This window comes from Camelina sativa, chromosome 11 (genome assembly GCF_000633955.1).
Source record: "Camelina sativa cultivar DH55 chromosome 11, Cs, whole genome shotgun sequence".
NCBI classification, from domain to species: Eukaryota; Viridiplantae; Streptophyta; class Magnoliopsida; order Brassicales; family Brassicaceae; genus Camelina; species Camelina sativa.
This window is the reverse complement of record NC_025695.1, coordinates 39896255-39923201: the sequence shown is the minus strand read 5'-3', so window position 1 is coordinate 39923201 and position 26947 is coordinate 39896255. Positions and strand designations below refer to the sequence as shown.

The 26947-nt window shown below is 33.8% G+C and overlaps 4 protein-coding genes across 5 annotated transcripts; 2 read left to right on the top strand and 2 right to left on the bottom strand.

The window, feature by feature from the left end:
• Positions 11903 to 13870, top strand: LOC104725659 (probable pectinesterase/pectinesterase inhibitor 60). The gene is made up of 2 exons (XM_010444353.2): positions 11903 to 12903; positions 13031 to 13870. The coding sequence occupies exons 1-2, from the start codon at positions 11979 to 11981 to the stop codon at positions 13726 to 13728; spliced, it is 1623 nt and encodes a 540-aa protein (XP_010442655.1). The 5' UTR covers positions 11903 to 11978; the 3' UTR covers positions 13729 to 13870.
• Positions 15217 to 17627, top strand: LOC104725657 (probable pectinesterase/pectinesterase inhibitor 59). The gene is made up of 2 exons (XM_010444350.2): positions 15217 to 16378; positions 16713 to 17627. Exons 1-2 carry the CDS (start codon positions 15469 to 15471, stop codon positions 17408 to 17410), a joined length of 1608 nt encoding a protein of 535 aa, XP_010442652.1. The 5' UTR covers positions 15217 to 15468; the 3' UTR covers positions 17411 to 17627.
• On the bottom strand, positions 17711 to 21053 carry LOC104725658 (monocopper oxidase-like protein SKS2). Its single transcript, XM_010444352.1, has 9 exons — positions 20766 to 21053; positions 20327 to 20436; positions 19942 to 20212; positions 19714 to 19849; positions 19158 to 19524; positions 18702 to 19070; positions 18531 to 18609; positions 18226 to 18425; positions 17711 to 18130 (listed from the first exon to the last, which is right to left on the bottom strand). Exons 1-9 carry the CDS (start codon positions 20910 to 20912, stop codon positions 18025 to 18027), a joined length of 1785 nt encoding a protein of 594 aa, XP_010442654.1. The 5' UTR covers positions 20913 to 21053; the 3' UTR covers positions 17711 to 18024.
• Positions 23217 to 25300, bottom strand: LOC104728799 (4-substituted benzoates-glutamate ligase GH3.12-like). 2 transcript variants are annotated; one of them, XM_019232457.1, is made up of 5 exons: positions 25014 to 25300; positions 24773 to 24874; positions 24217 to 24678; positions 23897 to 24081; positions 23217 to 23782 (listed from the first exon to the last, which is right to left on the bottom strand). In XM_019232457.1, the coding sequence occupies exons 1-5, from the start codon at positions 25298 to 25300 to the stop codon at positions 23217 to 23219; spliced, it is 1602 nt and encodes a 533-aa protein (XP_019088002.1). The 2 variants fall into 2 exon arrangements, with proteins under 2 accessions (XP_019088002.1, XP_010446031.1); XM_010447729.1 differs by having other exon boundaries at positions 23897 to 24678.

The window sequence follows — 26947 nt, the reverse complement described above, 5'->3', positions numbered from 1 at the left end:
CTCAATTTGTGTTTGTGGTGCAGGTAAAGGCAAAGAGAAGGATGTTTTAGTGACTCAATTGGTTGTTGTCTGGCCTTGATAGGTTGCTAGAGTTGAGTCGTTAGAATGTGGTTTAGGTTGCTGGTTCTTTGGTTCATGTTATTTGGATTATTGGGTTAATTGTTATGAATTAATACTGGTTATTTATTGGTTATTGGTATTAGTTATGTTATCCGTTGTTGTGTGCTTGTAGTTAGGTGGCTAGTGGGTATGAGACCACTTAGATTATTATTGCTATTTATTATTCATTAAAAAAAATGGGTCAAGTCGTTTCAGTAACAAATTATTGATATTTGTCGTTATAACCCGTATTGGTTCGACATTTGTCGTTACGGCCCGTATTGGCTCGACACTTGTCGTTACGGCTCAGATCGATATAATCTTCTAAAGAAAATATAATTATTCATATATATATAATTATTATATTTACAACATAATTTATCTATTATAATTTATATAGTTAAGTTTATGCCCAACACTACTCAATAGTTTCTCCTGAATTTAAGTTTCTATACAAAAAGAGATGATTACTCTAGTATATTTTGTCTTTTATAATTTTTTTTTATGTTCTCTGCATAGAACTTAATATATCTTTTTCTTTTTCTTTTCTTAATATATACGACTGGCGAATAAGTTAACAAAACAAAGATGAACGAGATAGTATTAAAGATGTAAGGAAAATAAATCAGTTTGCATAAACCATGTTTTCATAATGGTTTAAGGGAAGACATGTATCATGCATGATGCATCCATCCACTCCATGGGTAATTAATCCACAAACTGTGGGTATTTATCTTAACATACGGTTCTAGGTTTGGGTTCACTAGGCTTTGTGCTGTAGATACTATGGATTTGCATGCTTTGATTGATTATGTGAGTTAGTCAATTGTGTGTGGCATAGAGTCCTAGAATATCCTCTTCGAGCCTAAAGTGTGATTCCACGGTGAGTTTATGTTTTGTGTTCTGTTGAATTGTTTGTTTTGCCTTCTTTTCATGGTAGTGCAAATGGTTAGAGGTGGTGTTGTCGCTGGTCGTGGACGCGGACGTGGTTGTGGTAGGGGCAGAAGCCCAGTGGTTAGTGATACCGTGGACCAGAGTGTGACAGTTGAGGGAGTTGGCGAGTCGCAGGGCCTCCAGGAGGGGTCCATGAGTGTGGCCGGTGGGGGTACTGATAGGACCGTAGACGCCGAGGGAGTCAGTGTGGGCAGTGTCGGTGCCAGAGTGGCCGGTGATGCTAGGGTTCCGGGTGTGGGAGTCCCAGCCGCGACTATCATATTGAAAAATGTTTGCTCGATGGGTAAGCGTCCATAAACTTTTCAAGTGTGTCAATCATTTGCGTTTGTTCCCCACAGGTAAGCATTGCTCTACTGGTTTTCTCATCAGTCCATGGGAAGTTGACAAAATATACTCTTTGAGTAACCTAATAGCACCATGCCGTAAAAATTGAGATGTCATTGACATCTTTTTCATTTTGACGATTGCGCTCCTCCCTTTTAGTTTTGTTTATAGTTTGATAAGGTTCTTCATCTTTACTTATGACGTAGTGTTTCCGCTTTGATGTCTTTGGTAAGGTTATCATCTCGTGTCGATCTTTCGTTTCTCACTACGCTAGAGTCAAAATTTGACGAATGTGTATGTTGATACGATATATTTTCTTCCCATTTTATTTGTGCACAATTCCGCGAGAGCACATCTTCCATGGTTCCACTAATACTTGGTAAGTTCTTTGTACAAGTCACCATCATGAAGTAAACCTCGTTTAAATGCCGAGATGGAAGTTGACATGTTGCAACTAGGTATTGATATCTTCTCCTTGTTAAAGCATCCCACATAGGCACGCAACGACTCACCTCTTTTTTGTCGTATTTCATAAAGATCATCAGTTGTTTTCTCACGATTCCTGCTACTTGCGAATTGCTCCACAAAAAGATTAGTCAATGACGCAAACAAATTTATTGAGCCATTTGGCAAGATGATAAACCATTGAAGTGCAGCCCCCATAAGGTTTGAGCCAAATCCTTTGCACATGGTAGCTTCTTGATATTCCCTTTGAATGGCACTCGTCAACATTCGTTATTTGTATTGTGCTATGTGGTTGTCCGGATCGGATGTTCCATCATACATCTTGATGGTTGGAAACATGAATTTCCTTGGCATCTCAGTGAGTAGGATTTCGTCAGAGAAAGGAGTGTCAACATACGAGTGTAAAGTTCTCTTCCGAATTGGTTGAGCTACTCCAGGTAGTCGTTTGATCATCACTTCCATCTATCCAAAACGTTTGTTGAACATTGCTTCTAACTGAGCGAATTGTCCATGCTCGATTCCTGTCAAGTTTGCAATGTTCCCCGCTCCTTGTTGATTTAAGTTTTCTTCTGGAGTGAGATTTTCACGAGCATCCCTCTTGCCATGGTTTATTTTTTCATGTTCTTGACGCGGAGTTTCCAACCGTTCATTCACCATTGTGAATGTTTGAAGATTAGCTCTAGGTGTTTCTTTAAGATTATACATCAAACTGACTTCCATGCCGCGAAATCTAGAGCCTGCTTCGGTAAACACTCTCCCTGCTGTCACCAGCGAAGTGTTCTCGTCCCATAGCTTAGTGTTATCTGCTTCGATTTGTGTCAGCTTTTGTACTGCCTCGTTCAGCTTAGTAATCAAGACTTCAAGCTGAGCAGCAACATTCGTATCAATGGTAGTCGTATCACCTCTGTTTCCCGTCATCTCATGTATATTACTCTTGCCCCTCCTTCTAGCGCTAATTGTTAGGGCAAAAGTAATCGATTCATTTAGAGACTACGAAAAACAAGAAATATATGTTTAATAGTCATTTTTATTGATCAAAGTATCGACCTCAAATACAAGAATTCAAGACACAATGAATCAATTTATAAACCCTAGACGGGTTTAGAATTGAGTCGTATGTCTTGTTCTTTAGGTCTTTTGATTTGCTCTCGATTTTTTCCTGTATTGTGTAGAGATAGCTCACTTTTAATAGAGAAATATCTTAAACCCTAATTTTCATGGGATTTGGACCCAAATAACCGCCTTTTTATGAGATAAGGTCGTTCTGATTATTTTCTACACGAGATTGAGTTAAATATTCTTATAATATCATAACAAATTAGAGTCGGTCCCAAGTCCAGTTACGACCCGTATTGACTTGATGTTTGTTGTTACTTCCCGCATTGGCTCGACATTTCTTGTTACGGCCCGTATTGGCTCGACAATTGTCGTTACGGCTCAGATCGATATAATTTTCTAAAGAAAATATAATTATTCATATATATAGAATTATCATATTTAATAGAATTTATCTATTATAATTTATATGGTTAAAATTATGTCCACCACTACTCAATAGTTTATCCTGAATTTAACTTTCTATAAAAAAAGAGATGATTACCCAAGGACTAGTATCTATTTTTTTTAATAGTGTTGAATCAGTATGTGGCTCAAGATTGTTTACTTTTCTAATAACATGTAATGATAAACCTCTATTTTGGAAAGTATACTAATATTCAAATAGTAATATCAAACTACTAATAATAACTATAACTCATATGTACATATTATTTGAAAGTTTTAGAAGTGTCTAATTTTGTAAAGACTATCAAATTTTTTGTTTTTGTTTTTGTTTTTGTTTTCTTTGTTTTGGTTTATAATAAGGTCTTGAATGGAGAAGGTAAAAGCGGTGCGATTTTTCATTTTTAATCAATAACGCTTTTCTGTCACCATTCAACACAACTTCTACTTTTTGGGGCGTTTTTCAAAAAAAAAAAAAAAAATTGCTGAATTAACTGGTGGATAAAGGCATGGACCACTTTTTAAAACCAAACTAGTATTTATACATCTGTTTTTGTAAAAACCGCACACTGGATAATAAACTTCCTTTTTTTTATTAATATAAATGTCTATATATATGTATATACACATTTGTACAGGAAGAAAACAAATTTTTCTCTCTCACTATTATTTTTTAGTTTCTTTCTTTTTGGTAAGTTTTCTATACAAAAAAAATATATTTATAATTCAAATATTGATTTTTGAAAACTCATTATATAATTTATAAAATTATTTTATAGTTAACCAATTTGTACAATTTTATGTTATATAAAATAAAATTTCAATGCAAATTTATAAAATAAACTATAGTTTTCATTACAACAATGTTTTAAAAAAATCACATGTATTTCTTCACTATTTGACTAAATAAAATTTACCCGGTTAATTCAAAATAAATTTTGGTTTTTAAAGTTCATATATAATAGATCAAAATGTTAGTTCATTGACATTTAAATCAATAATAATTAATTTAAAATTATAATATATTTGTTTATATTTAGATTTATAATATATATTTTGCTATTTTGTAGCTATTTTAAAGTTTGTCAATACATAAAAATGTTTATTTATTATTATAAAATAAATTAAAACAGATAATTATAATAATTATTAACAAAATAATATGAAATCTGCACCGCAATTAGTTTTTCACCAATCAAATATTTATTTCAGCATTAACCGCACTTGTCCCACAAATATATTTGTCCCACACGCACCGCATTTGAACCGTACCGCACTATCAAATCATTCATCCCACACAACTAAATTTACTGAAATTTACTGTTACCATTCGGACAGTAAGTATCTATGTGAGTAGCATTTGTTATTGAAAATGTTAATATTTGTACAGTCCATTTGATAGCTGATGAAAAAAGACATTACTAGAGTATATTTTGCTTTTTATAGTCTTTTATTATGTTCTCTGCAAAGAAATTGGTCAATCTTTTTCTTCTTTATTTTTTTAATACATAGACGAATAGGTTAACAAAACAAAAATAAACTAGTATTAAAGATGTAAAAAAAAAGAATTTTGTATAAACCATATTTTCAGAATGGTTTAAGAGAAAACATGTATCATGCATGATGCATCCATCCATTCTATGGATAATTAATCCACTAACTGTGGATGTTTATCTTAACATAGGTAACACAAACTACCTGAATTTTATAGTATCAACTAAATATTTTGCTATAGTAAAAAAAATAATTTGTTAGAAGTAAGTAATATAGATTAACTATTTCATAACTTCGACATAATAACCGTTGTTTTTTTTTTTAAAATAGTGTTTTATTGTTTAGCTATTTTTATTTATAAACAATACTACAAACTTGTCCGATGAAAAATGTTTTCCAAATAATGTACCGGATATACTATTTTCCCATCAAAATATTTCGAAAACGAAAAGACAAATCAAACAATACACTGTTTAAAATATGGTCATCTCTACAACTGTTTGTGTGACCATGTTCTCTTTTTCTAGACAAAATAGAGAAATGAAACCAAATTAATTAATATTAATTTTTAGTTGGTCCATGATGCAAGCACGTGTCCACATAAGGACAATAAAGCACACATCAAGTCGTCGTGATTAAAAAATGAAATCGTTCTAAGAATAACCATTGGACCAAAATATAGAAAATCCATAGCATAAGGACATATATAAATAGCCAGATTATGTAAATACTACCTTTTTTAGATATAGAAGCTTAGTGATTCTAAATTTCTATACAGGCTCTGATTGGTAACAACATTTAAATGAAGCGATTGAAAAATTTTCAGTAATTTTAAAGAAGGTGGTTAAATATAAAGTGGTCAAAAAAGATGGAAGAAAAAAGTGGTTAAGTTAAAGTGAGTAATTAAGTTAAAGTGAATGATTAAGTAATAGTTTTGATTGGTAACAAGCGGTTAAATAGTAAACAAGTTATTATAAAAAACAATATAAAATAAATCAAAATATGAAAATATTTTTAAAAAAAAGTTATTTATATTTTTATTAATTCCTTTAGAAAATCATATATATAAATATTATTTTAAAAAATTTAAATAATTTTAAAAAAATTCAACCACCTCGTTTACAAACAAACCGTCTTGTTTTTTAGGCGGCTGGCAACCTCCCGTTTTCTCCCTTCCAACCACTTTCTTTAACCATTTTCTCCAATCACCTATTCCAACCGCTTCTTCTAATTGTCATGTTGATTGGTAACCTTCAAAGGTGGTTGTAGGTTCAAACTCATAGTATTGTCCCTGTGTGCATCGACGATCTCTATTCTTATATATTTATCGTTCATGTTACTGTTTCCAATTTAAACAATTTATCTATTTCTTCCATACTTATTATTATTAATTACATTTGTTACACGTACAGAATTATAGCTTAAGATTATTTATATATAGGATATCACGTCTTTGTGCATAAATCTATATTTTTTGGAGAATGATATTTTTTTAAGATCAAAGTAATCTGAGTTTGGTTTTTAATTAATAAAATCTAAAAATGTTGTTTTCGTGTAATACCTTTTGGGTAACTCATATTGCTTTTTATGTGTGTGTGTTTTTTTTCAAGCACAATAAAAGCTTGTTGTAATGTTAACAGCTGTCCCCAAAGGAGCAGCTTGATTCGTTGTTAAAGACTCCAAGATTGCAATTTTTTGTTTTGCATGTTTCAATTTAGAATTATTTTTACCTCTAATAAACATATATTCTATGCTTCTTTGAACATGAATATTAAAATGAATCTTATTTAGTTTATTAACTGGTTCAACTTATCTCACTATTACAATAATCCGATAATTGTGACTCTAGTCGATTCGGATCTTGTTCATCTTCAACTACGAAGGTTTTTAATAAAGAATTTATATAAGGAATTAACTAAAAAAATATGGTTGAACCATTTGATTCACACACTAAAGATAATTATTTTTAATTTAACAATCATATTAGTATTGAGTTCTGACATATGATAATTAATAACCGCGGATTTAGTAATGAAAAACAAACAAGTTGATAATGCGGTACAGTCTAACTGCGGTACATGCGGGACAAATGTATTTGCGGGACAAGTGCGGTTACTGTAAAATAAGGGTCCACCGCATATTTGATAGTGCGGGACAACCGATTTGATAGTATGGTACGGTTGAACTGCGGTACGTGCGGAATAAATGTATTTGCGGGACAAGTGCGGTTTGTTTGGGCAAAAATAATCGATTCGTTTAGAGACTACGAAAACAAGAAATAGATGTTGAATAGTCGTTTTATTGATCAAAGTCTCGAGCTCAAATACAAGAATTCAAGGCACGACGAATCAATCTATAAACCCTAGCCGCGTTCTAGACTTGAGTCGTGTGTCTTGTGTTTTAGGTCTCTTGCTTTGCTCTCGATCCCCCCTCTCGTGGAGGCCGCTCTCCTTTTTATATAGAGATCTTTTTACCCTAATCCCTTAGGATATGTCTTGGCTTGCCGACTCTATCTGCGATAGGATCGGTCATTAGACTCTTGGCTCACTGATAAAGTCGGTCATTAGACTCTTGGTCCATTAACGATCCAGTCATGTGACTTCTGGCCCATTGACGAAGCCAGTCATGAGATTCTCGGCCTATAGACAAAGTCAGTCGCGAGATTCTCGGCCTATAGACAAAGTCAGTCGCGAGATTCTCGGCCTGTAGACAAAATCAGTCATGAGACTCTCGGCCTATTGATAAAGTCAGTCACAAGCTCTTGGCCTAGTGACAACATCGATCACATGACTCTCAATCTATTGACGAAGTAGTCAGTCACATGACTTTTCTCTTAGTAGATTGGCAGACTTGTGTTGACTTTGTCATGTAGAATATGAGTTTACTCTATCCAATATCTTCGTGAATATTCTCTCTGCTTCTCTTGATTTACCGGGTTTGTCGAACTGATCATGAAATTTATTTATTGAATAGAAAAGATAAAATTATACCCAACACGGTTAATGCAAAATAAGCAGTACAAAATATTTTTGATTGGTGAAAAACTATGTACAGCGCGGATTTCATATTTTTTTAATTAATAATTAGTATAATTATATATTTTAATTTGTGTATTAATAAATAAATATTTTATTTTTTGTATAATATTTGATATAAAGTATAATTAGAATGTAATTTATAATGTATGTTCATAGAAATTGTATATATATTGTTTTGTACTAGTTGTATGAATAAATTAGTAAATGTTTTGTATATGTTATTAAATTAAACTTTTATTACAATACATAATATACACCATGTACTAAGAAAATTATTTATTTATTTATAAATAAAATACATAACCTATTCTTGTAATATATTTTTTTTCCAAAGAATATAGATTAATAAACATTAAACCACATTACTACTTTTTATTAATTAATAAACAATTCCAAATATAGAAAAACATGTTTTAATAGATGGGTTAAAATTCTACAAAAATGTAATCATATTTTATTAGCTATAGGTATACATACATTAAATTATTAATCTATGAGAAAATAGTTTAAGAATTATTTTATTTTGATGTAACCTATATATAGCAAATATACTAAATTAAAAACAAAAGAAAAACAAAAAAGAAAAAAATGCTTTTATTCACTAGATAAGAGATCTAACCTATATATAGCAAATCCAGTTAAAAAAATGCTTTTATTCAGTTAAAAAAAATAATGTAAAAAAAAAAGAAAAAAAATGCTTTTATTCACTAGATAAGAGATCTAACCTATATATAGCAAATCCAGTTAAAAAAATGCTTTTATTCAGTTAAAAAAAATAATGTAAAAAAAAAAAGTTTTTATCCAATGGTCACTGCGGTTTTGGATTTTGTCCAAATCCGCTGGATAATAACTGATGTTGTGTAAAAAAGCGGTCCAAAGCAATTTATTAGCTAAAATTCCGCAATTTTTTTTTCCTTAAAAAGTGCAAATTGTCATTAATTTTTGCTGATTGGTAAACCAAAGCGGTTTTCACTTTTTTCCTTTCCAAATACGCTTTTTTATTGTCACCAATCATGGCCTAAGTGGTACAAAATGATGTTTGATTGGTGAAAAACAATTGGCAGTGCGGATTTCATTTTATTTTATTAATAACTAATATAAGTATATATTTTCATTTGTTTTGTATTAATAAATATATATTTTAATTTCTGAAGTTAAAATACCAAAAGTTATTTAAAATTAAATTTTAATAATACATATTTATTACTGAATCAATTACTAGTTCAATCATAAAAAAAAAGTACAACACAATAAAAAAAACCATTATCAAGCTCTTTGATTTATAAATCTATTCATAATATCAATCGTTAGTTCCAAATTGGTTTAACTAACAATAATATCATAAATTATATTATATATTTTAAAACAACATTTGAGTATATATATATATTTTTTTTGCATAAAAGACTTATTAAAAATAAGTCAAAAACATTACCTATAATACAATGAAAAATAATAGCGAGAGAGAAATTTGTTTTCTCTGCATAAATATATATATTAGTTATATTAATCAAAAAATGTAATACCCTATGCGGTTTTTGTAAATCCGCTGGGTAAACTTGTTTGATTTGAAAAGCAGTCCATGTCTAAGTCAGTTAATTGTGTTGAATAGTGAAATGTTTGCGTTATTGATAAAATCACAAAAAAGCCCCTCATTTTTGTTCTCCATTCCATTCACGGCCTCGACTTCTTGGATTCTATATTTTTTGGACGTTAATAAATCATAATAATTTCAAGTGAAGGTCAATAATTAATCGTTGTTGGATATATTTTAATTTTATTTAAAGAATCGAAGATCATTTAAATAAAATTATCTAGCTATAATCGCTGCAAATCATTTACTATCGGACCTGTCGGTAATATAAGTTAGGAAAAGTATAGTTGTTTAAGAACTTGTTTATTTTAGCTTATATTGCAAGTTTTTGAGTTAAACTAAGAATAAGTAACAATTAGAAGAAGAAAAAAAAAGGAAAAAACAAAACAAATTTACCAAATATCTCTAGATCTTCAATGGAAAAATGCGTTAAGATTATACGAGTTTGAATTACATTTAAATCCATTTATCTATATTAACATTTTTACAGCAGTTTTGTCAAAGTAGTCTTGAAGTTTGAAGGTATTTACAACCAATGCTATTATCATTAAAACATTTTTTTAAAAGAACTAAAAGATAAAATCGAAATATGCAAAAATAAGGTATGTGAATTAAATATCTTCCTATCAATCAAGTAAAATGTTCCTAAATTATCTCCACCTCCAAACCTAATTTTCTGCAAAAGTAAACAAAAATTTTGCCATTCCAATATAGGAAAATCTATATTCGCTCCAATCAATCATATTCAATTACTTCAATTTTTTTAGTTTTGTTTAAAATTTTAATGTTATTATCTATATAGCTAATTAATTTTTATAAAAGGTTTACAATATATTATTTAATAAAATTTAATAAATTTAAATTATTTTGGGACGGGTTATGATCGATATTCTTATAAATTTAAAATGACAATAATCCATCGCTACAACCATCGGTTTTATATACTTAAAAGTAATAAATTTCTAAAGATATAATTTATAGAGAAAATATAGACCTGCGGTGTACTGTTAAAAGATGGTCCTCACAATTAAGTCTATCGGGATTATGGATTTTAGGAAAGTACGTCTGCGGTTGGCGGGTTGTCCCGAAAACTACAAATATATGATTAAAATAAATATATTATATATAAGTAATATTTTTACATAGTTGTTATTATGTATATATAATACGTGAAATATGTGATAATGTGAGAAAATTTAATGTATACCAATTAAGATATTTACAAAATATCAGTATAATAAGTTATTTAAATTTTTTTTTCTTTGCCATTAATTTTTAAAGAATAATTAATATAAAATATAGGTCGGGAGCATGATTAGGCATAAGTTTAATGACCGCGGTCTTAGCGGATTGACTCGCTGCGGTCCAAGAAAAAAGAAATGTAAAGCGACCTGTTTGATACCTCTATATACATAATTATTATAAACAAACATGTACAACTTAATAATATAAAAGGATATTAATACTATAAATTAATTTATAATATAAATAAATTATTGTGTTGTACATTGCAGATTAAATCGTAAAATTAACAATCAAAATACAACAATATAATCTTAAACATCAAATAAAACATATAAAATTAATTAACAATTATAACTTGAAATTTAATAATTTTAGTAAAAAAAATAATCTCGTGGTGTATTGCGGATTAAAATCTAAATTAAGTAATGACTTTTAATAGTTTTATTGCCACCGTTTAACTCTCTTTGACTCTTTGCACACACGAAAGTTACGTGTTACTAGCTATAATCTTTTTTTCCTCAGTGAACAAAACTGGTTTTGCTCTTGTTCTTGTACAAAATTAAATAATTAATTGTAAACAATATATACAATATGTCACTTATATAAGGGACATTTAGCATGAGAATATGAACTGTAAATTGTAATGGGAAGAGCCGAAACGTCTTAACTACCTAATAAGAAGATAATAACCTAAAGAATAGTTGTTTACAACTTATACTTTTAACCCATAAACCATGAAATCGAAACTATCATAAAATCCTAAACCCTAACTCAGATTATTGTATCAAGCACGTACGGTCAAAGTCATCATCCTTATTATGTCCCTCCAAGCAAAACCCATAGGTATTCTAAATCTATTATGTTTCTGTTTATTTTTAGTGTTTTTTGTGTCATCCAGATATTATAATATACATGATTTGAACTAAGGACTTTTATCGAAGAAATTTACCATAAAAGTACTTCCTCAAACCCCCTACTATCTTTATACTAAAACGAAAGTGATCGGATCGTTCACGCAATAAAATTGACATCACTCATGACCTCATAGTACATGAATTGTTTTGGTTAGTAAACATAATATAAATTTTGTTTGCTTGTTTTGCTTTAATGTTGATATCACCACAATATATATATATATATATATATAAGCTAGATTGGAATCATGTTCTCACTCTCTACTCTGTACTCTCTTAACATTTTACTAATGTACTACATTCAATTCCACCTCCTCACACCACACCACATCAGTTAGCAAAAGAAGCAACATGATGAATATGATCACGCACAAAATCTCTTTTTTATTACTACATTCATTATTACTCTGCCTCCGTCCTCTCACCAGCTTAGCCGACGGCAATTCTACCGGCATTGACCCGTGGTGCGACCAAACTCCATACCCTTATCCATGCAAACGCTACTTCATAAAACACAGCGGTTTTGAACAGCCAACACAAATATCCGAGTTCCGAGTACTACTCGTGGAAGCAGCCATGGATCGGGCCGTATCCGCTCGGAACAAATTGACTAATTCCAGCAAGAACTGCACTGACTGCAAGAAACAAGCTGTCTTGTCAGATTGCCTTGACCTCTATGGAGACACTGTCATGCAGCTAAACCGCACGTTCCAGGGCGTGTCTTCAAAAACCAGTGTCGGGAAACGGTGCACTGACTTCGACGCTCAGACGTGGCTGAGCACCGCGCTAACAAACACCGAGACTTGCCGACGCGGCTCCTCCGATCTCAACGTCACGGATTTTGTAACACCCATCGTTTCAAACACTAAAATCTCCCATCTCATCAGCAACTGCTTAGCCATCAACGGAGCCCTCTTGACCGCCGGAAAAAACGAGAGCACCACCGGTACTGATAAGAGGGGTTTTCCGACGTGGGTTTCCCGTAAAGAGAGGAGACTTCTGCAATCGCAATCGGTGCGTGCCAACATCGTGGTGGCCAAAGATGGATCGGGACATTTCAAGACGGTGCAAGCGGCTATTGACTTGGCTGGACGGAGAAAGGTGACGTCAGGGAGGTTCGTTATATACGTGAAGAGAGGGATATATCAAGAAAACATAGACGTACGTCTCAGTAACGATAACGTAATGTTGATCGGAGATGGAATGAGATACACCATTATCACCGGTGGTCGAAGTGTTAAAGGAGGTTATACCACTTACAGTTCCGCCACTGCCGGTAAATTAATTAATTTTTCACTAATCTTTTTTTGTGGCAGCATTATAAACGTTACATTTACCATTTGATAATCTATTTTATTTTTTTCTGAGTATGGAAACAATTGGCTAAATTGTGTGTGATCTAGGTATCGAGGGACTTCACTTCATAGCAAAAGGCATAGCGTTCCGGAACACCGCCGGTCCGGCCAAGGGACAGGCCGTGGCACTCAGGTCATCCTCGGACCTTTCAATCTTCTTTAGATGCTCAATCGAAGGATACCAAGACACATTAATGGTCCATTCGCAACGCCAGTTTTACCGAGAGTGCTACATCTATGGAACAGTCGATTTCATCTTTGGAAACGCAGCCGTCGTTCTTCAAAACTGTATTATCCTCCCTCGCCGACCACTTAAAGGTCAAGCCAATGTAATAACTGCGCAAGGTCGTTCTGATCTATTTCAGAACACGGGGATCTCTATCCATAACTCAATGATCCTACCGGCTTCTGATCTAAAACCGGTGGTTCGTAGCGTTAAGACATATATGGGACGTCCTTGGATGAAGTACTCGCGCACTGTAGTTCTTAGGACGTATATAGATACTGTTGTGAGTCCCGTAGGGTGGTCTACATGGACTAAAGGTTCGACATATGGTCTCGACACGCTGTTCTACGCGGAATATAAGAATATCGGACCGGCTTCATCCACGAGGTGGCGTGTCCGTTGGAAAGGGTTTCATGTGTTGAGTAAAGCTTCCGATGCATCTGCTTTTACAGTCGGAAAATTCATCGCCGGTACTGCATGGCTCCCACGCACTGGCATACCCTTCACTTCCGGACTCTGAAGGCCGTCTTTGGTTTTTCATGCTTTAGTTTACAATGATGTAAAATTTTGTAATTCTAAATATAATTCATTATGAAAATGAAAGAACCTTTAGCTTTAAGCATAATGAATTCAGTATAAGACCTTGCGGAAACAAAGATTGAAACGGGTATATTAGAAGCATGTTCTATTTAACTTAAGCAAGATCTTGTTGTATATGATTGTCTATTATGAGTGGTTTCTAATAGAAGATTTAAGGACGTTTGCGCGTAATTAATGGACTTATTTAAACTATGTGTGCGCTTCTGTTCTTTGTTTTTTACAGATTAATTGCGTGAGTAAGTGTGCATGGAACACTCAAGGGATCACATGGGTCATTATATTTTATTCTTTCGAAGTATTTAATTAGAGAACACGAACATGCCATCTTTCTCGACAAGTTGAACGTTCATAATCATATATAATGATTCGAAATGTGTTTTAATTACAGCAATTCTATACTGAAAATACTCAACTTATGTTTTCAATACATAAAAATAAAATTAAAACATATTTAATCAGATCTGTTCTTTATATATGATTTTTTACGTAAAGAAAATTGTTAACCTATAATGAAAACACTAAAACAACAAATTAAACGATCCAGTCTTGCTAATAGTTAAAAAATGTTGACAGGTTTTGCATTCAATGTAGATTTGAGTGTGCATGATAGTTAATTATGTTGGTTGACAATATAAGTAGCATGTGAAATGAAGGTTTCACATCAGCAGAGGAGAAAAAGGATATAAGCAAGTAAAAGTAAGCAACTAAGCTTTTTTATAATTTTTTTACATCTTGGATTCTAGACACATAGGATGTGAATAATCATATTTAATGCATAGTTAGGATGTTAATACTCATATTTAATACCTTCAAGTGACGATTTTTAATTGTTGTCAGATTTTTAAAATCTTAGTATTCAAGATCTCGTACAGCGTTCTTTTAGGAAAAGTAAAATTGTTTAAGAATTTCTTGTTGCTGACTGATTTTACAATAACTTTTTTAGTCAAATTACGAAGACGTAATAATTCTTAGAAAAAAAGAAGTTGTGTGACATCTTTGGTAATTGTTTTATTAATCAAACTTTTATCTACTATACTAACAAAATATTATCAACTATTACAAAAGTTAGGACTTTGAAAACTAGTTATTGTTGCTTTTATTACTAGAACCAGATGTCAAATAATGAGAAAATTCTTACTTTTATCGTTCCTTTTTATCAAGCGTTTTGAAACATCGTGTAAGAAACATAGCAATACATGGAGGGCCATTATAAAAGATAAGTAAAAGAGAACTAAACACGTAATTATAAAGTTTTTGATCATATCATCAGTTGTTTATAACATGCACGATTTTAACTCCAATTTACATCAGGATTTTTTTAACAAGCCAATATTACAAAAAACAATTTTTTTGGTTAAAGTGTATGAGTATATCCTGAAAACCCCCTAAAACAATACCTTTATTACTAAAATTAAGTGATAGTATCGTTCACGCAATAAGAAGACAGCAGCCATCGAGCTAGCAAAGGTAGATCTCATTCATAACCTCTCACAATATAAATTTTGTTTGCTTGTTTCGCTTTAAATGTCAATACCACCACAATACATAATTATAGATTTAAGATATAGATTGGAGTCATGTTCCCACTCTCTAGTCTCTAGCTATTACCTTGAATTATATTGAATTCCACCCTCTCTCACAGTACCAAAACCACATCAAGATGATGTTGCTAAAATTCTCTTTTCTATCTCTACATTTACTATTACTATCACTACTCTGCCTCCGTCCTCTCACCACCTTAGCCGATGGCAATTCCACAACCGGTCAAGGTATTGACCGGTGGTGCGATAAAACTCCATACCCGGATCCATGCAAATGCTACTTCAAGAAGCACAATGGTTTTCGACAGCCGACACAACTATCCGAGTTCCGAGTAATGCTGGTGGAAGCAGCTATGGATCGGGCCGTATCAGCTCGGGACGAGTTGACTAATTCCGGCCGGAACTGCACAGATTGCAAGAAACAAGCCGTTTTGACAGACTGCATTGACCTATATGGAGACACGATCATGCAACTAAACCGGACGCTGCAAGGCGTGTCTCAAAAAGCCACGGAACGCTGCACCGACTTCGACGCTCAAACATGGCTGAGTACCGCACTTACCAACATAGAGACTTGCCGACGCGGTTCATCCGATTTCAACGTCTCAGATTTCATCACACCCATCGTTTCAAACACCAAAATCTCCAACCTCATCAGTAACTGCTTAGCCGTCAACGGAGCCCTCTTGCCCGCCGTGAACAACGGAACCACCACCGCTGATTTTCCAACGTGGGTTTCCACTAAAGATAGAAGACTTTTGAGAACCGTTCGAGCCAACCTCGTGGTGGCCAAAGACGGATCGGGACAGTTCAATACGGTGCAAGCGGCTATTGACGTGGCCGGACGAAGAAGGTCAATGTCAAAGAGATTCGTAATATACGTGAAAAGAGGGATATATCAAGAAAACATAAACGTACGTTTAAATAATGATAACATAATGTTGGTCGGAGATGGAATGAGATCCACCATTATCACCGGTGGTCGAAGTGTCCAAGGAGGTTACACCACTTACAACTCCGCTACTGCCGGTAAATAATTTAATTCTTTTCATTCTTTCATTAATTTCTAATTAGTAGATTGGATCTAACAAGTTTCTATATGTCATTTAATGAAAAATAAATCGAATATTCCGTAGTACGACTTGAGTTTTCCAATCGATAAGATTCATGGCGGAGACGTCCAAAGTAAATATACATTGGGATCGTAATCAGTTATTATCATTACTTAAAAAAATATCTATATAATAAACAAACGTAACGGTGGTTTTTTTTTTCCCGCAAAATGTGTAAGCGTTACCATTTAAAAGATTCTGTCATTTTTCTCTCATTGTGAAACAGTTGTCTTACATTGCGTGTGATCCAGGTATTGAGGGACTTCACTTCATTGCCAAAGGCATAGCGTTTCGGAATACAGCTGGTCCAGCCAAGGGACAGGCCGTGGCACTTCGGTCATCGTCGGACCTCTCAATCTTCTACAAATGCTCGATTGAAGGATACCAAGACACACTGATGGTCCATTCGCAACGCCAGTTTTACCGCGAGTGCTACATCTATGGAACAGTCGATTTCATCTTTGGAAATGCAGCTGCCGTTTTCCAAAACTGTCTCATCCTCCCTCGCCGGCCACTTAAAGGTCAAGCCAATGTAATAACCGCACAAGGTCGTGCTGATCCGTTTCAAAACACAGGGATCTCTATCCATAACTCACAAATCATACCGGCTCCTGACCTAAAACCGGTGCTCAGTAGCGTTAAGACTTATATGGGCCGGCCTTGGATGAAGTACTCACGCACCGTAGTTCTTCAGACGTATATAGATACAGTTGTGAGTCCGGTCGGGTGGTCTCCCTGGATTGAAGGTTCGGTGTTTGGTCTTGACACTCTGTTCTACGCAGAGTATAAGAATACCGGACCAGCTTCATCCACAAGGTGGCGTGTCCGTTGGAAAGGGTTTCATGTGTTGGGTAGAGCTTCCGATGCATCTGCTTTCACTGTTGGGAAATTTATCGCCGGGGCTGCGTGGCTCCCACGCACGGGAATACCCTTCACTTCCGGACTCTAGAGGCTGACTTTGGTTTATCCGTACTTAAAATTACAATAAATAAATTTAAAACTTTTGAATATAAGTCAGTACGCATATCATGAAACTTAAGTTTTAGCTTATAGATGGAGAACCGAGATTTCAGTTCAAGACACTGCGACAACGAGTATACAAATCATGTCCTATTTTATTTTCATTTGACATTCAGGAATGGAACATGACGGATCACAATGAGATTCTCGTCCTGTCCCGTCCCAAAATTGTGATGATTGTCACAATCAAAAGTAGCATTGCTTATCTCTGATATTAAGGACACGAGGATAATGGTAGATATTAATGTAGAATATCCATAAAAGAGAGCTTTAGATACAGTACAGTTGCAAAAGAGTTGAACAAGGATCATGATTAAAGTCCAAACAACCTATATAACTATGAAGAACAAAGCCTTAGACACAAACGCTCACGAACTAAGGTAGTTTAGAACCACAACGAATATATGATCTGAGTACCTAAAAATCAATAAAATGAGAGAAACACAACGAATTCAACAGTTGGATATATTCTCCATCTACAGCCCTAACCAATGGGAGATCAGAATACCAGACAAGAGTAGATTCGCAAATGATGCAACGGAATCAGCAAAAAGACCAAGACGAGGCAAGAAATATAATCATCGTGCTGAAAATTAGTTTCGCCGGTCCATTTGGTATTGATTTCGCAGCAGAGCTGTGATGTTGTTCCCTGCAGGAAATTAACAAAGCAGAGTTTCTTAGTTTTTTTTTTCATAATCTGAAGGTTAAACTAGAGAAGGAGAGAGTGAAGTTTTTGATCCTTACTTTTGCAAGGTCTGAAGAGCACCACAGTACAGAACATTTGGAGGCGGATCCATTTCCGTACTTCCGTTCTCCTCGGGGTTTACAATTCGCATGTATGTTTCTTGGCCAAGATACCATCTGTCAAGATTCTCAACTCGGATATTCCAAACTCCGACATTATCGAGGGAAACAAGTACAGCAGTCCATGCCCCTGGATAAACCTGAAACAAACATTTAAAAAAAAAAATCCAATTAAGTAAACCTGCTGACCAATATTATAATAACTACAGTTGGTGAACAAAGACAGATTGCAAATGAGAAACAACCTCAACCGTGCTTCGTGATATTGCATCCCAGTTGTTATATGAACCTTTCCTGTCTTCTGACCATATACCAAAGTCCATCCTGGAATGCCAAAAATTTGGAAATCCACATTAGAGCAGTGAAAATGATCGAAAATATAATAAATGTACCCAGGAGTGGCATGATTTACTTACCCAACCACGTAAAACGAAGATCCGTCCATATGAAAGCTCTGGATTTTGGTGTCATTGTTCTGGAAGATAACTTGTATAAAGCCCTTGTATGTAGCGTTGATGATAGAATTGTCTAGTCGTGGATGCCTATCATCAAGTGGTCTGTCTGGGAAATCTAACTTATAATCTCCTTTCACTTTATGGTGATCTGCAAGCCTCATGGGGGTGCTTGGATTGACAAATGAAATACCATTAAGCGTTGCACGAACTTTCCCATTGATTTTTGTTGGAGGCAAACTCCTCAAGATGTATGTGCTTGTGATATTTATCTGTCCGTAGTGAAATGATCCTTGCGGATTTGGACGAGCTCCACCTGCAGATGTGTTTTGCCTGCAAATGAAAAGCATTAGGATTACATTTACATGGCTACAGGGTAAATTCAAACATTCACTTGCTTGAAAAGTTTTCTAGACATACTTTATGGCTCTTGGTTGGTTCATTGCGGACCAAGGGTGATAAACGTCAGTTGCTGGAACTGGCAGAGGACCAGAAGCAGGTCCTTTGGAATTGGAATAATGGAGAATGCCAACACCTGTGACTCTTTGCCACACTGTTTCATTAACAAATCTAGCACTCGCCACAATGTAGTAGTCGCTTGTAGCGTTTTGGTCCATGGTGACCAAGAAAGAGTAAGACTGTCCCACATGAACATCGAAATCTGTGAAGTTCATTTGGGAGGTGTAGCGACCCTCAGTTTCAATCAAGAGCAATTTGTGGTTCTGAATCCTGAAGTTCAAGCTTGTCGAGATACCAACATTGTGAACTCTGATCCTGTATGTTTTCCCTGCAGAATGTAACTCGAATGAAGCAAGAGGGAATAAATCTCAAAGCCAACTTTGATTTGCAATACAATGACAGCACAAATAGCTGAAACTGGAGATCCAATTCACACAACTCCTTAACCAAAGTTCGATTAGGATGTAAATGGGAACAGAATGGAAGCGAAGTTACAATACAACTCTCAAAATGTTACCTGGATTAACATTAATGGTTTCATGTTCAATTCCATCAGGGACACTGCTATTGTACTTGAAAGGACCCTTCCCATTGATGAGAACTCCATCCGGCATCCCAAGTTCTTTACCAGAGTCAAGTAGACTCCTTAATGCCTAAAACAAAACAGAGTTTCACAGATGTAAACACACTGAAACTTATTAATCAAAAGAAAATAAACACCAACACACCCCAGTCCTGCACTTACTGTATGGTTCTGAGTATACCAATCACCAATAATGAAAATGATCTCTCCATCAGGCTTAGGGAAAGGAATGGGAACAAGGTCACGGTTGTTGATTATGATAGCACCAAAACCACCAGAAGCTCTCTGAAAGTTAAGTGAAGGAGAGTAGAAATAACTTCCAATCTGATCTTTCAACTGAAAATCATAAGTGAAGTTCCATTTAGGAGGAATTGGACAGTTTGTGCCAAGAACACCGTCTTGCCACGAGTCACGCCGCATCTGAACACCAGGCCTACCCAAAAAAAATTTCAAAGAAAATGTCAGGAATCATCACACATAAAGCAGAGGCTCATCCAAATGAAAAAAAAAAAAGTGCCAAAGAGTAATGTTTAAAAAGGATCATCACCAAGTGAGTAAAAGAGGCTCATCCAAATGATTGATTACGTTAACATCAACATTGTAGTTTGTAGTCGCATTAATCACCGGACCTGGAAATTTCCCATTGACGGCTATAACCTACAAAAGGAACAATACAATTCAATCAGATACATCATTTTGCAAAACTCCGAATCCCAAATCAACATGTAAAGATAACAACAGTTCGTCTCCTTAGAGATCAAACAACAAGTTAAACGTCAAAATCATCATCATCATCACTCGCTTAAAAAAAAACCCCCAAGTAACCACCTCCAACGAACGAACGAACCGTAATGTTTAGATCTCCAGAGCAAACAGGTACGATATGAGTTTTTAGCAAAATCAACTAGATTTTAACACCTAAGATGATCTGATTACATCAACTTAAACCTCAATTTCACATAAAAAAAAAAAAGGTGAAACGAGACCTGTTGAGGAACACCGAGAGGAGAAGCGGTGATGTACGACAGAGTGAAATCGTAAGAGACGTAAGGATCACCAGCGAGAGAGAAGCTAAAGAGAAGAGCCAAGCAGACGAAAACTAAAAACCGCGAAACAAAATCAGTAGCCGCCATTTGTGTAAAATCTAAGGTTTCTTCCGTCGATGATGATTTCTTCGGTTACAGAAACGACAACTATCTGAGCAACCAAAAAAAAAACGAAGAAGAAGAAGCAAAGAAAGGAGGAAGATGAAGAGTGTGTAAAGTATGTGTGTGTGTGGGTTTTTGAAACTGCTCTGACAAAGAGAGAAAAGAGAGAGAGAGGTTGAAGAACAAAAATACTAATAATTAATGTGACAATGACAATGACAAACCAATAAAAAGAAAAGAGTATTTTTGTTGTTGATGATATTAAACGCGTATTAATTAATTTACTGGTTTACCGAATTAAACCGGTTTGTTTAAAGGTTAAACAAATGTGTGTGAATTACAAAAGGATCATCATTTGATTTTTTTTTTTTTACTTTCTAATTTCGATTGATTACCTACCATTAACGATGTGTAAATTGTGATTAGTTGAGGAAACTTCCATAAAAGATTTGATTTTGTTTAGTGTTTTTGTGGTAGATAATAATTGTGTGCTATGATTGTGTTTTTGCGACATTTTTGGTTTATAAATATTTGTAGATTGCACTTACTAATAATTAAAGAATTTCTAATCTATAGAGAGATATACTCTTCTTTTTATAAATGTTTGTTGACCCAAAAAAAAAAAAAAGATATACGTTTTGGGATTGTGAGAGGAGGATACACCCAACTCATACATTTTCTGTAGATAGATACGTGTATTTTATAGTATGTGTCTATACATATTCTAATATACTTTGTGTTTTAAATATTATTGCAAAGTGTTATTAAGGAAAGAAAAAAAATTCTAACAACTAATACTACCTCTGTATTATAAGAGTTGATTTTTTAGGATTAACCCCAAGATTAAGAAAAATAATAAATGTTGTATTATTATTAATACTTTTGTTTTATATTCTTTTTAATGCTCATTTACTTATATTTTTCTCACACTTGTCATTTAAATGCATGCATATATTTAACTCTTTATTATAAAAGTAAAAATATTAATTAGTTGTTTAATTTTAAGAATAAAAAATGCATTAAATACATTAAAGAAATCATCCTTTGTGATACAAGAAAAAATCCTATAACATCAACTTTTATGATACAGAGAAATTTTTTTTTCCAAAGTAAAATTTAATGAAAAATATTTTCCTATTAGTTAATTAATTAATGTTGGCCACATGCTATTTATTTGCTCTGTAATTTCCAACCAAGACTACTTTTTTATGGTAGTATATATCTAAGAAGGCTGTAACGTATATATATGGGATCTTAACGATTAAAGAAATTTATTTCTTAATAAGTACTTTCCTTAAGTTATATTACTACTAAAATAACCTGAAATCAATACTCATCACAGAAATATCTGTCTCAATCTACTACTAGTAATACTTTATGTCAAATAATTAATTACAATAAAAGGATTTACACAAAATGATACAANATTTCTTAATAAGTACTTTCCTTAAGTTATATTACTACTAAAATAACCTGAAATCAATACTCATCACAGAAATATCTGTCTCAATCTACTACTAGTAATACTTTATGTCAAATAATTAATTACAACAAAAGGATTTACACAAAATGATACAAATTGAGAAAATACATGAAAATCAAGTTTTCAAATTATTCCATTTTGTTTTTGTTTCTTTGTTCTTTCGTTACATTTTATCTGATCTTTCTAATTTCTAAAACGTACCACATTTTTCCTACGTCGCCGTTGGGTTGGGCCTAGTATCGATCATGGGGACAATCTCTGCAAAAAAAAATTTCCCTAAAAGTATAAGTGACAGAGGAAAAAAAAGTGGACTCAGCCACTCAGTGGCGGATCCAGAGTTAAAAACTATGTGGAGCACTAGTAAAGATTTTTTTTCAGCAACAGAAAAACATTGAAAGAAAATATGAGAACATTGAGAAAACAAACAATAAAATGGGAAAAAATTGGAGATGAAGGGGTTTGAACCCTCTCCTCATGCATAGTATAAGGAACTCTTTTCCAAATGAACTAACAAATACAATATTGCAAGGGATAATTGAACAATTTTTAAAAAGGAGTGTGGGTGCCCCACCCCTTGTGGCTGTAGATCCGCCCCTGGCCACTCTAGTAACTTTGTAAGCAACTGCAAAACCAAATCGCGTACGCATAAAAGACACACTTAGAAAAAGTTCAATACAAAAAAGAAAAGCGAAACATATAAGTTAAGGGTACAAGTTTGCCTCGTCCCGTAATGTTTGTCCACGAGCTTTTATTTTAGTATGCATACAAATGACATAAAGATGATTATGCATGACGAGAGATTCCAATTAAGGCAGGGACTTCTCAGTAAAGAACCGAGCATGAACCCTTTTCTCTAAAATCCTCAAGGCCTCGGAAGATTTGATGCAAATGGGTGTCTTGTACTGAGTCGAAGAAGCGCCTTGGTTGATGAAAAACTCCATGACAGCATCAAAAGAGCCTTGTTGCACCACCCTTATCTCGAGAGCTCCAATTGATCCTTCTCTACTCCTATAGTCTCTATAATAACTGTTCAGTGATTCTTCCACCACATAACAACATTCTGCTAAAACCTTGTTATCAAGTTCAGCAATGTCGTCGTCGTTGTTGTATTTGGCTTTGAGTTCCCAGTAAAGAACATAGTGACCTGGACTAGTAGAAATATCCGCATAGCTTGTGAAGTCCATTAGCATCAAATTTGATGATTCAAGAACCATTTTTGCATGCGTCACCCCATTTAAAAGGTCTTCATCTGTTGTTGTCTCCATATTAACACTTAGAGTCAAATTTCCTCTACGCACAAATCTAAACTGAGGTGCACTATTGTAAAATCCAGTCACCTGTAGAATATCACCCATCTTATATCTGTGTAGGCCTAGCAAAAACAAAAAACAAAAAACAAAAGACAAAAATATTAATAAATTAGTCGAAATATATACATATACAGACATTTTTCGTCAAGAAAAGGTCTATATATTAATTAACTCACCGGAATGATTTGTGACCAAAGGCTCGTAAAAGCACCCTAACTTGACATCCACAAGATCAACAATTTCGACTTTGTCACCCGCGTCAACAAGTAGGAACTCAAAATATGAAAAGTTGGGCAGAAATGTGTATGACACATCTTCAGGTTTGCAAAGAGGATTCATATTAATCCCAAACATAGTTTCCGAAGATACGTAACTCGACGAAATCAATGGCAGCTTGTTAGAGTAAAACTCTACTGTTGGGATGTGTTGAGCCATTTGACCAGTTGCAATGCTTTCAATGAATTTGGTTTTAGGCCAAAGTCTTGGGATTATACCTTCCCATGATTTCTTGATGCACTCGTTTTCTATGAGATCAGCCAATTTAGGATTAGGTTCTCCAAGAATCTTTGAAACACATTCCCTACAACTAATATCAGTGATCCACTCGCTAAGATGACCAGAACGGATATTAGTGCAAATTTCTTTCCAAAACTTCTCAAGAAAAATGATTGCTCGGATCAAAACAGAAACAAAGGCGGCACCAACCTTCACAACCTCGTTTCTTTGAACAATGCCACATAGAAGATGACAGTACAAAGTCTGATTGGTGTCTGGACACAATATGACTTCGTCAGGGCTAGTGAATGACCAATTCCAACATGGTGATCGGTTCTTGAAATAATCACTCTTGAAGAAGCTTGTTGTCGCAGCTGCTGATAGCAAACCAGAAGGAGTTGTGTTCTCTGGTGTACAAAAGTTAAACACCATCCCCTTTCCATGCTCAAGACCATCTATATGCCTATGAAACCAAAAGAGAGACTTCCATCATTGATTTACAAATATATAAAAACTGTCTTTTATTTTTTAAAACACAATTGTGCTATCATTATTACTTGCTTATAACGAGCGAGCGGTAATAATAGATGAATTTGAGGTTTTCCAAGTACTTGTTGTTACGAGGAAACATCTTCCGTTTTACTCCGGACGTTCCGGAACTACATTAAAAAAACCATTAGAGTCTTGAGTATCAGACATCACTCACATTGATCAAATAATAACCACTGATATATAAGGTTGATTTATACATTTTGGAAAAAAAATAATATAAAAGCCAAGAAAATGTAAATTATGAACCTTAGAAGGAATCCTGTGATGGGTTTGCCAGAAATAATATCAGAGGACTCTCCATTCGCGACACGGTCGATAAAAGGCTTCACATCCTCGTAGGACACCACGGGAACGTTCTTCTTGAAAAGCTCTTTATCGGAGCTCCCATGGAGAAAACGTCGAAGATACTCGGTGCTAGCATTAAGTGTGAGTATCTCCTTCAATACATTATTTTGTATTTGCTTCACATTGGATGTCAAGTCCTCCAAAATCTTCTCGTCTGATCCCTCAATGAAATCAGAGCATAAACTCATATTTGGCTGTCTTTTAGTTCACCTGAAGACAAGATTTGAACTCTTGGCTCTTTAAATAGAGATAATGGGGTCATACCATAGACATCGACATATTGCTAATTTATATCCACGAGTTCATGACTATTATTATCTATTAGCTATTTGTTTTTCTTTTCTTTTTGTTTCCAATAGTATAAAATAAAACAATTTACGTCTTTCAAGTTCAACATATAAGTTTTAACAATGGCCATATGTCTACTATATACGAGACACTCATACGAAGAATACATAGATTATATATACATCACATTCTCAATTTCCAGATTTTATAGTTAAAAATAATACAGTAACTTACAGGGGCAAATTGTGTGAAGGCTTTATAGCAAAAACTCATGTAAATTTTCGAAACATTCAATTTGTGTCCACATCCAAGAGACGACAACAAAAAAAAGGAAATTTTTTTTAACCCATGATAACAAAAAAAATGTTTAAACTAACTATTGATAATCAACAATAACCTTACTACCGTCACCGATACCAAAATTTCTAATTTCTTGGGGCATATTTTTAGATATTTCTACCCATTTAATTTTTCATACGTTCAAGCAAATTGTTACACATATAATTGGTTGGTTGCTTTTGTTTATAATTTCACTGGTTCTATATTATCTTTAGAGATAAATCAATAAAATGCATCATCAATAAAATTATAAATGCGTATAAGATTTTCCTACTTTCTAGGATGTTGTCTTCTGTTTTAATATGATATTAAGTTTTTAATGATTCATTTGATTTTTGTCATCGGATCAAACAAAATATGTTTCCCTATGATATTATTAAGTTTATAAACATCTGAAACAAAACGGAGTTACTGATTTGTACGAGTGGGTACGTAGCTTAATTATGAATCATGCTCCATGTTTATAAAAATTATTCAAGTACAACAAAAAGTCCCTCAAGTGGGGGAAAACATTTCTATTTGTTTGACTAGAGTATACTATACTGTAGTTCGGTCTTAGGGAAACATGTGAAACGATCAGAAAATACGGTAAGCTATACCCAGATAAAATATTGAGCCGGGCCTGGCTATACCTACCACAAAATGCTTCATGTTTGTACCAACAATATTAATGTGCGTGAGTGTAAACTTAAGTACGAATCTTCACTGATAAATGTGTCTGAGATTAGTTGCGAAAAACTAAATGTGTGTGATCGAGTAAATCCTACGAGTCTTAGTTTAACTATTTAAACTTAACTAATCGATCAAGTTCCCATGCACCCATGACCTACCTTTACGTAAAGCGCACGGTTGAACAAATGCACGCTATTCCAACTCACATACCACATGTTAATAGACTTGGTTAATGCGCAGTTTTGAGTTTTCCATGTAAGAAACCTTCGAAGTCCTTGAAAAATGGAGCTAAACATCGGTTATACTAGTAAATAGAGTTATTACAATAACTACTAAGACAAATAGATATTAAGTATTTTTGTTTTTTTTTTTTTTGTCAACCAAATACTTATTAAGTATAAAAATGGCATAAGAATTATTTTGTTTTTAATATGTGTGCATAACCTTAAACATGAAACTTTATGAAACAGATAGTATTATTAAACTAGGGATTGCTAAATAAAAAATTAGTTTATGATTCATAAATGATTACAAAT

What these genes read in the sequence shown, in the direction of transcription:
- LOC104725659 (XM_010444353.2), top strand. Translation starts at nt 11,979, where the DNA reads ATGATGAATATGATCACGCACAAAATCTCTTTTTTATTACTACATTCA. An exon ending in TTACAGTTCCGCCACTGCCG is followed by an intron (nt 12,904 to 13,030) that starts GTAAATTAATTA and finishes TGTGTGATCTAG; the next exon opens with GTATCGAGGGACTTCACTTC.
- LOC104725657 (XM_010444350.2), top strand. Translation starts at nt 15,469, where the DNA reads ATGATGTTGCTAAAATTCTCTTTTCTATCTCTACATTTACTATTACTA. An exon ending in TTACAACTCCGCTACTGCCG is followed by an intron (nt 16,379 to 16,712) that starts GTAAATAATTTA and finishes CGTGTGATCCAG; the next exon opens with GTATTGAGGGACTTCACTTC.
- LOC104725658 (XM_010444352.1), bottom strand. Translation starts at nt 20,912, where the DNA reads ATGGCGGCTACTGATTTTGTTTCGCGGTTTTTAGTTTTCGTCTGCTTG. An exon ending in CTCTCGGTGTTCCTCAACAG is followed by an intron (nt 20,437 to 20,765) that starts GTCTCGTTTCAC and finishes TTCCTTTTGTAG; the next exon opens with GTTATAGCCGTCAATGGGAA. An exon ending in AACCAACCAAGAGCCATAAA is followed by an intron (nt 19,071 to 19,157) that starts GTATGTCTAGAA and finishes TTTCATTTGCAG; the next exon opens with GCAAAACACATCTGCAGGTG.
- LOC104728799 (XM_010447729.1), bottom strand. Translation starts at nt 25,300, where the DNA reads ATGAGTTTATGCTCTGATTTCATTGAGGGATCAGACGAGAAGATTTTG. An exon ending in ATCACAGGATTCCTTCTAAG is followed by an intron (nt 24,875 to 25,013) that starts GTTCATAATTTA and finishes TTTTTAATGTAG; the next exon opens with TTCCGGAACGTCCGGAGTAA. An exon ending in CGCTCGCTCGTTATAAGCAA is followed by an intron (nt 24,679 to 24,772) that starts GTAATAATGATA and finishes TTGGTTTCATAG; the next exon opens with GCATATAGATGGTCTTGAGC.